Source organism: Sinohyriopsis cumingii, chromosome 13 (assembly GCF_028554795.1).
Source record: "Sinohyriopsis cumingii isolate HCF-2022 chromosome 13, ASM2855479v2, whole genome shotgun sequence".
NCBI classification, from domain to species: Eukaryota; Metazoa; Mollusca; class Bivalvia; order Unionida; family Unionidae; genus Sinohyriopsis; species Sinohyriopsis cumingii.
Genome location: NC_142973.1, coordinates 38,172,335 through 38,191,508, shown reverse-complemented (window position 1 = coordinate 38,191,508; position 19,174 = coordinate 38,172,335). Strand labels below are relative to the sequence as shown.

Below are 19,174 nucleotides of genomic sequence, written 5' to 3'. Positions count from 1 at the left end.
GAATGTTCAAAAAAGAACAGCTTCCAAATACCTAGAACTTTCATGAATTTTAGAAATTTGTTAAAATATCTATCTTTTGGTCTTATTTCAGAAAAGCAATATATGTGTTTTTGCATTAGGATTCTGATACTGATTGTATCAGATTGTTTTTATAATCTTATGCCTGTCATAAACTTTAGCATATTAGATGATGATTTCCAAATCATCTGCATGTCCTTTTGTTCTCTATTTCATTTTTGCACAAAGACTATAGTTGCACTTTCTACTGTTATCAAACTTTGTGGATAGCCTACAATTTGAATTAGGACAATACCTATGGATTTTGTAGTGAAATGATCAAAGGTCATGGGCACAGTGAATGAAAGAAGAAAAATGGTTTCCACATTAACATTTGTTCTACACCACAGACCCGTTCCAACTCTTGTGGATGGCTTGTACTTTGGATAAAGAAAAAGTGTTTCAGTATCTAGAATAAGTTCCTTGAGCAAACTTTGAACAATTTGCCTTTGGCATAATCAAGGAATCTATTTATAGATTTTGGGTTACAATGGTCAAAGGTCACATCCATGGTAAGTAAAATAAGGAAATAATGGTCCTGCGCAGTAAATTTAGTTTGAGGCTGGAGAATTTTACCAAATGTCCAGGTCATTGAGACCCATAGGTCAGTAATCTCCAAAGTCAACTATAACCTGCTAGTGCCTAAATATAGCACCATTAAACACGGACTGTGCAGTTCATAATATACTTCTTTCCTTTTTTTATCAGTCTGAAATACATGTTTAAGTTTGTTTATATTTGCAAATTATCAAAAAGTATCTTCCACAATTTTTTGGGGAGTATTTTCCAAATTTATGGTCAATATGTAATTGATTTTTTGCAGAATTTCATTGTTTATTAAATCGTTTATTTTTATGGCTATACATTTTTGTTTACATTTGTAGGGGTCCTCAGTATTTGTTTCCACAGAAGAATCACTATTCATTGGGTCCTTGATTTTGTGGTTTACAGCAACCACAAAATCTGTTAATTGTAAAATTAATGCCTCACATAATGAAATCATATTATTATCTTTTAATAAATCTCTATTTTTAAAACCCAGATTAATTTCTGTTGATATTTCATTAAATGCATGTTATTTGGTTTGAACATAAAAGAAACTTTTTTTGTCTTTCTCCATTCAAACAGTTATTTAGCCACTGAGAAGATGACATTTTTGTCATTAGAAGGAAAATTTTGAATTGTGGTAAGACCTTGATTTTCTTGGGCTCAAGGTGTTGTGGAATATTATGAGACAGCACTACCTCCAGTTAAGGTGTTATGGAATACTATATCAGACATCCCTACCTCAAGTTAAGGTGTTATGGAATACTATATCAGACATCCCTACCTCAAGTTAAGGTGTTATGGAATACTATATCAGACATCCCTACCTCAAGTTAAGGTGTTATGGAATACAATATCAGACATCCCTACCTCCAGTTAAGGTGTTATGGAATACTATATCCGACATCCCTACCTCCAGTTACGGTGTTATGGAATACTATATCAGACATCCCTACCTCCACTATAGGTGTTATGGAATACAATATCAGACATTCCTACCTCCAGTTAAGGTGTTGTGGAATACAATATCAGACATCCCTACCTCAAGTTAAGGTGTTATGGAATACTATATCAGACATCCCTACCTCAAGTTAAGGTGTTATGGAATACTATATCAGACATCCCTACCTCAAGTTAAGGTGTTATGGAATACTATATCAGACATCCCTACCTCAAGTTAAGGTGTTATGGAATACAATATCAGACATCCCTACCTCCAGTTAAGGTGTTATGGAATACTATATCCGACATCCCTACCTCCAGTTACGGTGTTATGGAATACTATATCAGACATCCCTACCTCCACTATAGGTGTTATGGAATACAATATCAGACATCCCTACCTCCAGTTAAGGTGTTGTGGAATACAATATCAGACATCCCTACCTCCAGTTACAGTGTTATGGAATACTATATCAGACATCCCTACCTCCACTTAAGGTGTTATGGAATACTGTATCAGACATCCCTACCTCCAGTTAAGGTGGTTAGTTCTTGTCAGAAGTAAACTCTAGTTTGTTGCAATTGATTTGGATTATCAGAGGTTAATTTCAGTGACAAACCAAGCAATTTCTTTGTTTCAGTCACAATGTTGCAGTTCTGCACCATTCTTTTTGAGTCTATGCAGATACCTTAGCTACCATGGGGGCAAGAAATATTACTCCAGTACTCATCAAGATGCATCAGCATAGAAAGTTTCATCAGTGTTTTATGACTCTATGGTCTTAAGCTGTGTAACAGAAATGAGTAAAAATTAACAAGTTTTGTAAAATTCGACAAATAATTTATTTCTATAGAATAAAAAGCAAATATTTAAAAAGAATTTACAGTGTTGTGAATTAAATACCAAATAGTCCTAGAAGTTCTATCACAATTTGAAATATAATGTATTGAAAGGGTTAAATCAAATTCTTTAATTTAAAGTGCGAGATAAGCAGTTTGAGGCATGTTTTAATTTGATAAACCCACTGTCATTGATATTTGTAATCCCATTTACGCATAACGTCACATGTTTCATTAGTGTTTTTATTACTGGCTGTGATCAACGTTTTTTGGAACCCTTTCATTTGATTATGTATTGACATTACCGTTTGAAAATAGTTCCTGCTGAGCTGCAAGTGGACTGCATATTTGAATAGATTTGGAGGCACTGTGAAATAAATGTGTAGAAGGGGAAGAAGAGAAAAAAATTGCATTCTCCCCGGCGGGGAATCGAACCCCGGTCTCCCGCGTGACAGGCGGGGATACTTACCACTATACTACCGAGGAGATACTAAATATATAATGAAAAAGTTTACATAAGCACAGCTCATGGCACGGACTACAATTTAGACGTTTCTAATGTGTTGTTATTGATCGATACCGAAAGTGGAAGTGTGCTTTTATATTCAAGTGAGCAGGATGTCCGTTCTTGATGGGTAAACAGTTATATTAAGGCTGATGTTACTGCAGTAGACGGCAAACATTATCCCGGGGCCAAGAACTTCGCCAGCGTTGTAATCCGCCAAGATGTTAGGGGTGCCATCCAGATGGAGATTAGACGAATTTTACTGGTCAGTTCTATTTGTTGTGCACGGGTTTTCTTCCAATGACTAGAGCCCGTACTTGGGTAAGGGCACAAGGGATCGTTACAAAGAAAATGAGGAATACCCCTCAATGAATCAAGGGATGGAATGTATAATTTTTAACAATATATTTGTACAGGTTAGGCCTCACATCCCTTGATTCATTGACGGATACTCCTAATTTTCTTTGTAACGAACCCCTGTGGATAAGGGGACGACGACGGTATATCTAACTGAACATGGATAATTCACACTCTTTTCAACTCGTATTTTTCGGGCACACATTTCAGGGCCAGCGAATTACCACAGGAGTCTTACGTTTAATGAATAAAGTACAGTGAAATCTCTGAAAACATGAAATTATCTTTTCGGTTATAAATGAACACTTAACCGATAAGGTGATTTCATGTTGTCAGAGATTTCACCGTACTTTATCGATAAAACGTCTGACTTGCGGTCTTACGTAGTAGCTCGGCGGATACTGTTATATCGCTTTCGTACGCTCCTGGAGCTTCCTTGTTAATTGACTTCTTAAAAAAACAATAAATTGTGCACAGCAGGAATCAACACTTGCACAGGCGACTTTATTTGAGAATAAGCTAGCTATTTAATTTTGTAGATAACAATTAAGCAACACTTACGTACGTTTGGCGCATTTATCGTTACAAATCCGTACTGTAGTATTTTCTTATCGACTGACAACTTAGATGTTAACACCTTACTGTTGCACGAAAAAAAAAAATTGAGTGCTAAAGATCATGCCCTGAAAAATGTTTCCTATTGCACTGGTTTCAGGGTAGGCAGGTCGGGATATATATATATATATATATATATATATATATATATATATATATATATATATATATATATATATATAATGTTACGTGTTTAGCTCAAATAAACAGTAACAAAAAAAGAAAGAGTGAAAACAACAAGCTTTGAAAAATGTAACAAATAATTTATTTCCTTGGAAAAACAGTCAAATGAAAAAATTAGAACTTACAATTTTAAGAAATCAAGTCCAAAAATAATCCATAAATTAAATTTTAGAAGTTCTAGTAATGAAATGTTCTAATGAATTAAAGTTCGAGTCCTGACGAAAAATCCAAAATTGTAGCCTTTATAGTACAGATGTGTCTACAGTTCTTTGTTGATCCACAAACAATATTCTGGTGTTTGAATATCCGAATAAAATTTAAATAAATGTTTTTGTCCAAGAATTCTGTATGAGCACTCAAATATTTCCAGAAAAAAGAATTAATCTTATAGAATCCAAATAATCTGAATACAAATTAAAATTTAACTCGAAACTGGTCACAACAAAACACTTTCCAGTGTCCAAGGTAGAAGCCCAAACTAACTAAATTCTTTATAGACATTGGTATAAAACCTGAATTCTGTGCAAAACAGATCCCCGGATGAGGGTCACATGATCACATCCCAGAACAGTTTAAAGCTATTTACATGTCTAAGGTCACATATTCCAATACAGCCTCGATTTCATATCATCATTGACACATTAAGAGAAGAATTGTTTGCCAGTGTTCTTGCCATTTGAAACCACACATGGAAGTTACTAATGGCTTAGAGAGACAACTCACAACTTTCAAAAGGCATGCCTTGTGAGAACCAAGATAAAAACTGGATGCTGATGAAAACTGGGTGTATACACAAGTACATTGCTAAACTTCAAAGCAATCCAAAAATTACTTTAAAATAATTAGGTTCGTATGCATTTACATGATATATTCATTGTTGAATACCATTCCTCGATTAACATCAAGTACGTAGAAAAATATAGCAATAAGTATCTTGTCACTAAATGACCATACAATAATAGTTTAAGAAGTTGTCAGATTTGTTTAGGTTAAAGATCATAGACTAATCTTTTAACCTACATTAAGAAATTAGTATGTTGTTTTGTTAATTATTTTCATTATGATACAATTACTGAGATCACATTGGTTTTCCACAAAAGAAAGCCCATGGGCCAGATTTAATGAATGTGTATAGATGGCTAAAGATTTCCAAAGTTGTCATGTACATCAGTACAAGCTTGTCATGTTACTTTGATCTTTAGATTTGCCAGCCATAATACAACTTACATCAAAGTGGAAAGCTTAATTCAGATCATGTAGTTTTGTAGCTTTGTTAAAAGTTGATCTTGATTTTAATCAGATTGAATTTTTGTTGAATTTATCATTTTCATTCACAGGACTGTTATTGCAATTTCTAAAAAATTTATAATAATTTTTCTTCTTCCATATTTTTTAAGATACAGAAGTCATTACTACTTTATTTTACATCCAGTCTCTCCAAAAGTACATAGTGCTCAAAACATCTTGTTAAAAAGTGATGTAATAATGTAATGATATATGTTATTTAGTTTTACCATTATCAGGTTTCATGCTGTAATGATAAATGTCATCTGGTTTAACCATAGTTATCTTCATGCTGTAATGATAAATGTCATCTGGTTTAACCATAGTTATCTTCATACTGTAATGATAAATGTCATTTGGTTTAACCATAGTTATCTTCATACTGTAATGATAAATGTCATTTGGTTTAACCACAATGAGGTTTCATGCTGTAATGATAAATGTCATTTAGTTTAACCACAGTGAGGTTTCATGCTGTAATGATAAATGTAATTTAGTTTAATTATAGTTATCTTCATACTGTAATAATAAATATCATTTAGTTTAACCATAGTCAGGCTTTATGCTGTAATGATAAATGTAATTTAGTTTAACCATAGTTATCTTCATACTGAATGATAAATGTCATTTAGTTTAACCATAGTCAGGCTTCATGCTGTAATGATAAATGTCATTTAGTTTAACCATAGTCAGGCTTCATGCTGTAATGATAAATGTCATTTAGTTTAACCATAGTTATCTTCATACTGTAATGATAAATGTCATTTGGTTTAACCACAATATTTTTTCATGCTGTAATGATAAATGTAATTTAGTTTAACCAGTCAGGTTTCATGCTGCAATGATAAATGTCATTTGGTTTAACCATTTCATGTTTCATGCTGTAATGATAAATGCCATTTGGTTTAACCATAGGCAGGCATCATGCTGTAATGATAAATGTCATTTGGTTTAACCATAGTTATCTTCATACTGTAATGATAAATGTCATTTGGTTTAACCATAGTTATCTTCATACTGTAATGATAAATGTCATTTGGTTTAACCATAGTTAGGTTTCATGCTGTATAAAGTAAAGAGGTCTAATATTATATATTAATTTATTTTAATAAATTTTGTATCAGCATTCAATAAATTCCAGTATAGTCATTTTAAATTGTCTATGTAGTTTGTGTGCACCTTTTGGTCTTTGCAATGTAGGACCCACTGAGAATAATACTTTGAGAAATCATGATGAGGAAAACCTTAAAATGGGTATTTTTTGACATATCCATAATGAATCTTTCAGACAAATTATAGACCACAAACTAAATATAATTGGGTAAAGTTTTATAAATGAACACCAAAAAGTACTGCAATATTCCATTTACAGTTGTTGCTGGTAAAGGAGAAAATGGTAAACTCAGTAACAATTTCTTTGTATAGTTATGTTTAATTGTTCCTCCAATACTTTCTGTTTGTAATAATATCAGCAATAAAATAAGACATCACCCAGCTCAAACTCTATGCAGAGTTTTGCATTTATTTCTTGTCACTGAAAAACTGTAAGAGTCTGTTATCTGCATTCTTCACAAAGTAGATTATACATGCATTAAGATTGAAGTTTTCTTTTTGTTGATGTTAGGATGTTATCATATATTGCCTGTATTTTATCACTAATCTCCTTTCAGGAAGAAAGATAATTGATAATTTGTTAGGAGATTATCATATATTACCTGTATTTTATCACTAAACTCCTTTCAGGAAGAAAGATAATTGATAATTTGTTAGGAGATTATCATATATTATCTGTATTTTATCACTAAACTCCTTTCGGGACAAAAGATAATTGATAATTTGTTAGGAGATTATCCTATATTACCTGTATTTTATCACTAAACTCCTTTTGGGATGAAAGATAATTGATAATTTGTTAGGATATTATCATATATTACCTGTATTTTATCACTAAACTCCTTTCGGGATGAAAGATAATTGATAATTTGTTAGGACATTATCATATATTACCTGTGTTTTATCACTAAACTCCTTTCAGGAAGAAAGATAATTGATAATTTGTTAGGAGATTATCATATATTACCTGTATTTTATCACTAAACCCCTTTCGGGAAGAAAGATAATTGATAATTTGTTCAGTATCTCATCATGTAAGTCTGTTTACATAAATGTTTTGATGTGAACATGTCTTTCAGCTTTTTTTAAAAGCAGAGAAAAAGTAATACTCATTATCGTTGCTATTAATATCTGTTACAAAAATGATCTAGGCTAAAAATACAATTTGTCAGTTATATAATGGAGATATTTTTACATTCTAAAATTTCCCCCAGTTCCAATACCAGATGTGCTTAGAGTGATGCCACATGGATTATTCACAATAGCATGATAATTTTTATTTATTAAAGTCAAATTAAAATTTAAAAGCAGATACCTTTTAAGAACAGATTGCAGTGTTTAAAATGATTGTACAAAATCATGTAAACTGTGTATTCATGCACTCTTCATATAATGATGTAGTCCAAAATAGTACTTTCGAATATATGGATGGGTTCCAAGAACATTTTTATACATTTCTGAGACCCAGAGACTTTCCCATGTGGTAACCCACCCATCCCAACAGTGATTGGCAACTTTTAAACTTCCGCAATAGTGAAAAAATTCTTGCTGTTATCTTTAAATCGATAGCTTTTGTCCTCATTACAGGATTTAAATCAATAGCTTTTGTCCTCATTACATGATTTAAATCAATAGCTTTTGTCCTCATTACAGGATTTAAATCAATAGCTTTTGTCCTCATTACAGGATTTAAATCAATAGCTTTTGTTCTCATTACAGGATTTAAGTCAATAGCTTTTGTCCTCATTACAGGATTTAAATCAATAGCTTTTGTCCTCATTACAGGATTTAAATCAGTAGCTTTAGTCCTCATTACATGATTTAAATCAATAGCTTTTGTCCTCATTACATGATTTAAATCAATAGCTTTTGTCCTCATTACAGGATTTAAATCAATAGCTTTTGTCCTCATTACAGGAATGATTCATAGATAATGGCCAGCAGGATGTACTACTTAACATAACATAGAATAACAGGATGGCTGCTTGTGTAGTTTATACATGTCATATGTGTATATTTCCTATTGTGAATAAAGGGGGGGGGGCAGCATTTTGTAGATATAACAAAAATAGAATCACGCTTCCATTTTTCTGACAAAATATTTTTTTCCCGTTTTATCTAACAAATCTCATGTTTTCTGGTGACAAAAGTCTGTTCTGAAAGTATGGAACCCCTAAAAATATAGCTTGGAGTAAAATTCCTTGGCCTCAGAAGATAAAAATGGTCCATGCCTAGCTATGTTAGGGTGAAACAAAATGAAAGTCACAGTGAAAGAGGTAATGGATAATAAAGTAACACTTTTAACTGGGGTAAAAAATTCACATGAAAAAGTCACATAAAAGTCACATAAAAGTAAGAGAACAAGGTCCCAATCAGATTTGAATGCGATATAATAATATCTCAAGCATGAGGTCCATATAAAAGCTAAGTAAAAGTCCCGATACATGAACAGTGATGAGATTACGGAGTATAAAACTTGCAGCAAATATAGTGTTGTGAATTTCCTGAACACATTTTGCTTTATTTCTTTTTAATTGTAATTTTTCAAAAAAATTTAAGTATGTTAATTAATGATATAACAGGTTTTTCAACTTTTAAAAAAATACTTTACATGATGTTATTTGTCTAAATATAGCTGCCAATTTTAATCACTTTGTTGTTATCTGATCTAATATTTGGCTTAGTTAGTTGAAACTAACTACATTGGGTAAATTTTATTTGGAAAGATTAGATATTTATTAAGCTCAATATATATATATATATATATATATATATATATATATATATATATATATATATATATATATATATATATATATATATATATATATATATATATAGTATTTGTTCTTTCTTTATTATTCAGCAATTTTAATATAGCTTATAACATGCAATTATTTTTCTTAGCTGAAGTCTCAGTGCCTTTTTGGGAAGGTGGAAGGTCTGATATGAGCGTGCCATCTGCTTCTTGCAAATGAATGTTCCCCTGGAGGAGGTCCATAGGCGGCAGAAACTTTTCTGTGACACATTCCTTAATTATTTTCTCTACAAAAGAAGAAAATACCAAAAACTTCTGATAGAAAATGGAATAAATTTGGCATCTGGTCACAGTGACTTTTCAATAAATTTTAAAAATGAAGAGATTGATCTCATTTTAGAAAATGGCAAAGTCACAGAACTAAGACTATTAAAAGGAAGGTCATCTTTCAGCATTAGACACATATTCAGTAGTATTTATCACTTTATTAGGCGAACAAAAGCAGTTAAAATTCTTCGCCACATGAATCATGTCCAAGAATTTGAAATAAGAAGCACGATAGAAGAGGTTGCTCATGAAATTTCCATTGCTTATGAGTATCAGCTGGTAGCATTAGCCGGTGATGACGGCATTGTGAACCTGGCTTTTTATGGTGTTATGTGCATCCTGACATATCTGCGAGGAAGCACTGCAGAATTTACCAGTGGAAAGCTTCTTCAAGCAATACTGGAGGTAAGATATAAAGCAAGATTTCAAGATTTAATTTCTTTGTTAAGGAATCAACCATTTAATTTTTGGAGAGGTGAAAACCTGGGATTTTTTAAAACCAGATGTTTCTTCTTCTTTTACCTCAGAATAACGAATATAATGGGTATAACTTTTTTCTTTTTACAAAGTGGAGCAATAATATTTATTTCAAGCTAAGATTGTTGTTGTCACAAAACTCCCAGGGCCCCTTCTATCTACCCCAACCCTATTATTAAATGGCCAGTCCCAAAGAGACACATGCACTTGCTGTTAGATAGTCTCTTCATATTGTATTTAAAGGTTTTATCTGCTATACTTTTTTATTATGTAGAAGGTACAATCCAAAACAAAAGTAGAAGAATTCATAGAATGACCTGTTTGTAGTCCATCATCCAGCAACTCTTGATACTGCTACTTCTGATCAGAAATTCATATTGATTTTTAACATAAAGTTTTCAGCAAAAATTTCTTATGTTTAGTTGGTCCTAATTGAAAATTGTTCTGCCCAGACATCCAGTATGGCCACCAAAGGGACCATTTTGAAAATCTTGTTACTGTTACTCCACCTGAATGGATGATGATGAGGTTTTTAACAAAATACTTCTTATGATATCTAATGATGATGGTGTGGATATATGGATATATAGCCATCACAGCAGTCATGTTGAGAATCTTATAATTGCTACTCCTGAAGAGAAAGTCACATTAGTATAGGGTTTTCACCACAAAATTTATTATGGTGTTTTCTTAAATAAAATTTATGCTGATCTGTTACAAAGTATGGTCACCACAGAGCCATCTTGAAAAGTTTGTTATCACTACTCCTCCTAGATCAGAAGTCAAATTATCATTAGGTTTTCACCTAAAGTCTTTTTATGATGTTAGTTGGTAGCAAATGAAAATGATGTCAGTATGAAATTCAGTGTAGCAACTATGGCTATCTTTAAAATCTTGTTTTTGCTAATTTCCCTAAATGAAAAGTAGCAGTAATACAGATGGTATTTTTACCAGAATACTATTTATAATCATGTTGGTCATGAATTAAAATAGTGCTGATCTGACTTCAAATGTGGTTACCACAAGGAACGTATTTTAAAAAAAGTCTCAATTCACCTGAATGGATGGTTATATCAGCAATGTGTTTTCACCAAATCATCTTCTATTAGTGTCTAGTTTGTCCTAAATGAAAATGGTGCCAGTCTTATATCCCATAGTGTCTAGTTTGTCCTAAATGAAAATGGTGCCAGTCTTATATCCCATAGTGTCTAGTTTGTCCTAAATGAAAATGGTGCCAGTTTTATATCCAGTAGCGTATAGTGTGTCCTAAGTGTAAATGGTGCCAGTCTTATATCCAGTAGAGGAGCCATAGTGACTAATTTAAAAATCATATTGCTCCAGAATATCAGAGATGATTTAAACTCTAAGCATTTAAAAAGATGAAATGGCCTTACTTGAATTTCTGGAAGTCCTTAGAGGGACATTTGTTAAAAGTGTGATGGTAATGTACAAGCAGATTGGTATTGTTCGTAAAAGTACCACATATGCTTACAAACTTGTTTATATATCGGTCTGTTGTATATTTCTCTTTAAAAATTGGTCCATTTAGATTTAACTGCTCTTTAGAAATGGCTATACAAGTTTTTACATTTTCATCCTGTGGTATGATAAAACCATGAATGAATAGGTATGTTAGTTGATAAATTGATAAAAATTTAGATATTATCATTCACAATTACCAGTTTTTTAACAAATCTTTGAGTTAAGACATCTTTGAAGTTCCACTGTTAGTGATGAACTGTCAGTACATACCAAAAATACCTTATAAAAGGTACTTTTTTGCAGATGTAAATTTATATGATTTAGTCCAAAGAGGCATATCTTAAAGTTTGGTAACTTATATTTTAGTGATAACAGATCTAGAGGTATGTAAGAATGTATGATGTGAAAAATTTTGACAGGATTTATTTTCATGAGACCACTAAATTTCTATATCCACTGCTGAAAATAATAGCTATCTGGCATTTACCTTTATCTCTGCACTTTTTAAAGGTCAAACCAGAAAACTCTGGATTTAAGGAAGAATTAAAAACCCGCCCAATTAACCATGGAGACCTTTCATTTTGTTGGAAGTGGAAAATAAGTGGTATTCTGAAGCAGCCTGGTTTGTGTATTAGGACCAAATCATCTTCACCTATCAGTGGTAGCCTTGATGTAGAAGAGACATTTAATACTAGAGGCCATAACAATGAAGAATCATGTCTGAAAAGTGCCAAAGATAAAGGAGATGAAATTACGCCAAACAACTTGAACAATAAATATAATACTGAGGTTATTTGTACCAACAGTTCACAAGTTTCATATGGCCATGGCTGTCCGGATGAAAAACTTTTGGCAGATTCAACTTCAGATGTCAGTATCAATGTATATATAGAGTATGGTAAGTTTCCTGGGGACCAAACATTTTCAGAACAAGATATTGGCACAGAGGATAAAAGCTTTAAAGGAAAAACAGATGGATTAGAAGTTGTCAGTTTTCCTTCTTCTCCATCTGAAATAGTGCATGGGAACCGTGATAATGATTCAACCAAATATTGCACACCTCAGCATAAATGTGATGGCGCAGCTGGTGGTAGTGGACAAACTGAATATGTTAAGGGAGACAACTCGTGCCTAGCCTTCCCCAAGGAAGACCATTCAAATGTTAGATATATTCTTGTTCAAGAATGTGTAAATACTAATAATAGTCCTCAACATTCTGATTCGGACCTTGCCATTAAATCTGGTCAAATTCCTTTTGAAAGACACGCATACTTTAATTCAGGTTTCGAATCATTCGATGAAATAATAGAGGAGAAAGGTTTGGAAGATCATAGTAAATGCATAACAAATACTATGCACTATAATCAGTTTGGTATTCAGTGGCTGGATGTGAAATGTGGGAAACTTGATGATAATTGTGAAAACAGTCTTTTAGGTATGTCTTCTTCTTTGAGTGAACAGAAGCAAAATTTGAGTGAAAAATGTCCGTCTGAATCACAGAGTTTTATTGGTACTGACAGTCATACTACATCTTTGAATTACTGCAGTGGAAAATCATCAGACATTGACAGTCACCCAGTTGAAAACTATTCTGAACTTTATACCCATGTCCTGGAAGACCAGTGCAAAAGGTATTCCAAAACTGTTGAGAATCAGTCGGAAGTGTATTCCAGTGCCTTTGAAAACCAGTCCAGCAAATCTGCTACTTGTTCATCTTTGGACTGTGTCAGATGTGAGAATACTCAGGTTTTACCTTGTTTCAAAGCTGTTAAGTCAAAACAAAATGATCAGCTTGAATTTTATGGATGTTTTACTCCATGGGGTTTCAGATGTCAGCCCCACATCTATGGGTTCAGGGGCCCTCTGCATGTTATGGATGAGGACACTGGGAAGTACACAATGATCTACAATGATCTTGTATCTACAGAACCTTCACATGGAAGGAGAATCACATATGACCTTAATAACCCTCACCAAGCTTATGTTCCAAAGACATTTTGTGAACATTAAACAAAGACAAGTTATTTAAAATTGAATTTCATATTTTACAGGACTCATGATGCCATATAGCTTAAAAATTGATTGCATCATGCATGAACAACTGTAGTCAAGAAAATGCTGTTCAAACTGTTATGTATATTTAATTTGTTTTGTTTGTTAGTTACTTTTATTTTAATTTCATTATATGCTATTGTAATGTAATATTGTATGTTGGACTTGATCTTGTCCAAAATTTAGTTCATTTCTGCTTGATCCAAATTGACTCTATTCTGTAAACAACTAATACATAGCTAAATTGTTCTCTGTGTGTATGGGTTTAAAATTAGAACTATTATCATTAGAAATAAATATGTTTATTTGGGTCTAGGTCTGTGTTTTGGAATTTCCTTAATGTATTTTACATAATCCAGGTTATGGTTTTTATTTTGTAAACATCAGGATCATTCTTGAGGGTTATTTTCCATTACATAATTGTTTTTTGTTATATAGGAAAATGCTAATTGTGACCCAAGGTCAAGTAGACGACAATATAATCTTGTAACTGAGAGGATTTTTCAGTGGTGCTCTAAGATCTAGCACTTTTGAGTTGTATTATATGTTGTGTCCAGTATTTCATTTTTGGGCTGAAAGTTTTATTTCTTCAAATTATTGAATTCAAGTGATTATTTTCTCTAGAAATACAAAAGTGCTCTGATAAAATTCTTGGATAGAGACATTCACTAGAATTTATAGTGAATTCAAACCTGGAATTATATTGCTGTGATTCAGCAAAAGACAAATCAACACTATAAGTTACCAGAGACACATCATCCATCACCTTCAGTTTTTGGATTTATTCTGGACTTCTACTGAATTTTTTTCAGGACTATAAATTACTAGGATTTGTGTCTGTAATTCTTGGATTATTTAGGGATTTAGTTCACAATACTGTAAGTTTTTTTCTTCTCATTTTCACTTTGTATTATAGGGAAATAAATTATTTGTTGAATTTTACAAAGCTTGTTGCCTTTCACTCTTTTCTCTTCCTTTTTTTTAAGAGCATAGACTCATAACAATGCACGTAGTTTAACAGATTTGTAAGCGTCTTGAATCCTGTAAAATATGAAGTTCAGTTCTTAAAATTACATATAGTGAAAAATAACAATGAATCTAAGGAAATAAATAACAGTATGATATTTTAATCATGTTGTCAAAGAACACAGGAATGGCACATGAATCCATAAGTGTAACTTACTGGTATTATCTGATTTTAACCAAATCCAAATGCTTGTTACCAAGGCCTGGCAAAAATGTAATTATTAATGTAAATTCACCAATACACCATTTTCCTTGTTTTATGAGCTATGTTACGAGTCTGTGCTTTTAAAATAAGTAACAGAAAAGAGTGAAGACAACAAGCTTTGTAAAATTGAACAAATAATTTATTTCCCTAGAATATAAAGTGAAATAAATGAGAAAAAAGAACTTACATTACTGCGAATTAAATCCAAAAATAATTCAAGAATTAAAAAAAATCAAGTCCTAATAATAAGTCCTGAATGAAACTGATTTCAAGACCCAATGAAATAAAAAAAATTGAAGGTAATGATGTGTCTGTTGTGGCCTGCAAAGTGATGATGTGTCAACAGTCTCTTGTTGAATTATATCAATATTATTCCAGGTTTGAACTCAGTATAAATTCCAATGAATGTCTTTATCCAAGAATTTTGTCAGAGCACTTTTGTATTTTCAGGGAAAATAATCACTTGAATTAAGTAATTTAAAGAAAATAAAATTCAGTCCAAACTGGTCACAACATAATACAACTTTAAGAGCTAGATGTCATTGCATGACTGGTAAAAATCCTTACAGTCACAAGATAATATAGTTCTCTGCTTGACCTCAGGGCACATTAGCATTTTCTAAAAACAATCATTGCCTAATGGAAAATAACATAGGCTTCTAGAATGATCTTAATGAGCCTTGTTTACTTACAACACAGTAACCTATAAAATTCACATGGGAATCTCCAAAACCCTGACTCTGATCAACATATTTACCACTTCTTGTTTATCTGAATAATAATTCAGTTAATATGCTCATACATATAGAGTATAATGAAGCTATTTTTTGTTGTTTACATAAATGAATTTTTAAAAATAATTAAAAAAGTCAATCAGGTCCAGCAGAAATTAACTCAATTTTGGACAAGGTCAAGTCCAGTAAACAATGTTACATTACACAAACATGTAATGAAATAAAAACAATTTAAAACTAACAGACAAACAATTTGTAAATTAAATATACATAACAGCTATCTGTTATGACATAAGTTCTGTTACTGTAAAAGTTTGCATTCAGTTGTTAACTTATTATGACATCTGTTTGGTCCTGAATGAAAATGGTGTTGATCCTACATCTGGTATGGCCACCATGGACATCTTGAAAACCTTGTTAATGTTACTCCTGAATGGATGGTCATATAAAAATGAGGCTTTCACCAAAGGATTTGTTATTATATCTAGTTGATCCTAAATGAAAATAGTGCCATTATTCATATCTAAAATTGTGTTCTACTTAGTTCATCAATAATTCACATTTTATTATTTATTTGATGTTGGCATGTATGACACTGTAGTAATGTATTGCAGTGTGTAAACCTGTGTCAGTGTATTGCAGTGTGTAAACCTGTGTTAATGTATATCAGTGTGTAAACCTGTGTTAATGTATAGCAGTGTGTAAACCTGTGTTAATGTATTGCAGTGTGTAAACCTGTGTTAATGTATAGCAGTGTGTAAACCTGTGTTAATGTATTGCAGTGTGTAAACCTGTGTCAGTGTATTGCAGTGTGTAAACCTGTGTTAATGTATTGCAGTGTGTAAACCTGTGTTAATGTATTGCAGTGTGTAAACCTGTGTTAATGTATAGCAGTGTGTAAACCTGTGTTAATGTATAGCAGAGTGTAAACCTGTGTGAAATAAAATCAGCAGTAAAAAAAAATCAATTCCACAAGCTCTTGGTGGGCTTCTTGCTTAGGTGAGAAATGTATTGATTTTATCATATATGAGAGCAGTGGTTATTATTGTATCTCCAGGGTTTCTATTTTTTCACAATAGGCTTCTCCATAATGTATCAGTTAAATCATGTGCATGTAATCAGTGCAGGTATTGAGTGATAAATGATAATAGCCAGTAAAAATCAGACTATTGTTATATGAGTAACCATGCAATACTGAGGTGTCTGAACCTGTGCTATATGAGACATGTTGTTTTGAGGTATTTTTACATGTTTTATATGAGGGACCATGCTATACTGGGGTGTTTTGACCTGTGTTATGGAACCATGCTATGCTGAGGTATTTTGACCAGTGTTATATGAGAAATTAGTGCCATATGTTATGAAGTCCATCATGAATCTGTCTGTCTATTCCAGTTTATTTCTGCATGATAACTGTTTGTCCCCCATCCATTTACCAAACTTGTTGATAGCTTGTACTTGGGGTAAGGAAGAACCATATTGACTTTGAGATAAGAGGTAGTCAGTGTAGAAGAAAACAGTAATATAGTTTTGCACAGTGTCATTATCTAGGAGTTCTACATCATATAGCCAAACCCAACTTTGTGGAAGGCTTGCACTTGAGGTAAGGAAGAAGCCTATTGATTTGGGGATAAAAGGCCAAGGTCACTGAGTGAAAGAGGAAAAGTGGTTTTAACAAAAACTATTTGTTCTACATCACAGACCTGGACCGAACTGTGTGGATGGCTTAAGAAGCCTATGAATTTAGGGGTAAAAATGTCAGGTCAAGGTCACTGTAAGAAGAAAAGTGGTTTCCGCACAGTGTTTTCATTTATCTAAATAGTGGAGTATTCTTGTTTTTAATGACTTTATTTTTCACGTTGAATCTACACCCATACTTAAGTATAAGGCAGCCCTATCAGACCACTTTTATACTCACTGTGTGCCAGGGTACGCAGTTCATTGCCCCTTGGATTGACTATTTATGGCACAAGCTACATTATCATTTGATTATTGTTTGATTGGTACATAGCATGCTCTTTCTGTTTGTTTTACATAAGGCAGCCTGTGGTAATAATACACACCAAGTTGATAAATGGATTACACTTACTCAAGTTTTAACTACAACCAATGATCCAAGTGATATGCAACTTTCAAACACATGGGCCAATGACCTAAATCTGCATGCCATTGATGACTACAATGTTTGCACAGGAAAAGCTATTGTGTCTCAAAATTTTCATGTAATATTTGTCATGAGAAAAATGAAAACTGTCACATTTATATTTAATTTCATAGGCCAGAATGCCAATTTTCAGGTTTATAGGCCAGAATGCCAGTTTTCAGAGTCATGGGCTAAAATACCTATTTTCACATTTATGGGACAAAATGACCATTTTCAGATTCATGGGCCACAATGTCCATTTTCAAATTCATGGGCCACAGTGTCCATATTTAAAGTCTTGGGCCACAATGTCCATTTTCAAATTTATAGGCCAGAATGTCCATTTTCAGATTTATAGGCCAAAATGCCTGTTTTAGAGATTTGAGGGACACAATGTCCATTTTCTGATTCATGGGCCACAATGCCCATTTTCAAATTCATGGGCCACAGTATCCATATTTAAATTCTTGGGCCACAATGTCCATTTTCTGATTCATGGGCCACAATGCCCATTTCAGATTCATAGACCAATGTATCCATTTTGCAGCACCCTTTTAAGAAAACATAAATCACTTATCTCTCTTTTGCATAAAAACTAGAGCAGGTTGTTGGAGTCATTTGGGCATGGGAAGTATGGCTGCAGTTCTTACAAGATAACAGGAACTACTTTATAGTTACTATTACATTTCAGAAACTATGTGTGCTTTATTTTCTTCTTCCTCTTCCTCTGGTTATGAGATCTTGTTTATTACTAACCTAAGGAGTTTATCATGAAGTGTACAGCTTTATTATGTTTATATTAAGCATGTCATTTTGTAAAGTTATTTACTTTGACAAACATCAGGTTCTAAGAAAAGTAAACAAAAGGAACTACTTCTTGTCATTGTTCTGATCTTTTACATGGTTACTGATCAGACAAAATATGTGATAAAACTGTATCATACAAATAAGCAATGATTATTTTGTAACATTCAGATTTACCATTAATTTCTGTTGTACTTTATTTCCTTACTCTCACTTTATTATCCACATCAAGAAATTGCTTTATGTGGAAACACTTTAAATTTTTTATTAGTATTGCTGTTAACTAATAGTTTGGTTTTTTTAAATCACTTTATTAAATATCTGAACTATAAGCAAAGCTTGTTATAATTGTTATTTTATCTTGCCAACTTTAGAAGGTAGCTTGTCATAATTCTTTGACACTATCATTAATAATGTATGCTGATCCTCTAATGTATTAAATTTCCATAAAATTTACAGGTTTATTTATGTGCCTGATACTGCAAAAAGAGATAAATATTTCAAGTTTGGTCATGTATAAACATTACTATGAGTAGGTATTTCCATTATTTACTATAAGTTATTGTAAATGTACTCATTTTCACAGGGCTATTTCATTTTAATGGTTGCTATAAGCATGAATTTAAGGACTCAGTGAACAATGATCCTTCTTATGAAAACAATGGGACCCCTTCCACAGAGCCATCTATACTTGTTTAGAAGTCATGTCCAGCTGCCAACTGTA

General features: G+C 32.5%; 1 protein-coding gene and 1 non-coding gene across 2 annotated transcripts; one reads left to right on the top strand and one right to left on the bottom strand.

The window, feature by feature from the left end:
* Window positions 1-2,799: 2,799 nt before the first annotated feature.
* Window positions 2,800-2,871, bottom strand: Trnad-guc (transfer RNA aspartic acid (anticodon GUC)). The gene has a single exon. It is a non-coding gene; the product is annotated as a tRNA-Asp (tRNA).
* Window positions 2,872-2,987: 116 nt separating this feature from the next.
* LOC149785234 (uncharacterized) lies at window positions 2,988-18,787 on the top strand. The gene is made up of 3 exons (XM_089979063.1): window positions 2,988-3,155; window positions 9,350-9,932; window positions 11,997-18,787. The coding sequence occupies exons 2-3, from the start codon at window positions 9,417-9,419 to the stop codon at window positions 13,494-13,496; spliced, it is 2,016 nt and encodes a 671-aa protein (XP_089835189.1). The 5' UTR covers window positions 2,988-3,155; window positions 9,350-9,416; the 3' UTR covers window positions 13,497-18,787.
* The last annotated feature ends 387 nt before the right edge of the window (window positions 18,788-19,174 follow it).

Bases quoted from the DNA above. Each gene is read 5' to 3' on its own strand.
- LOC149785234 (XM_089979063.1), top strand. From the start codon at position 9,417: ATGAATGTTCCCCTGGAGGAGGTCCATAGGCGGCAGAAACTTTTCTGT. The intron at 9,933-11,996 runs GTAAGATATAAA...CACTTTTTAAAG, and splicing joins TTCTTCAAGCAATACTGGAG to GTCAAACCAGAAAACTCTGG.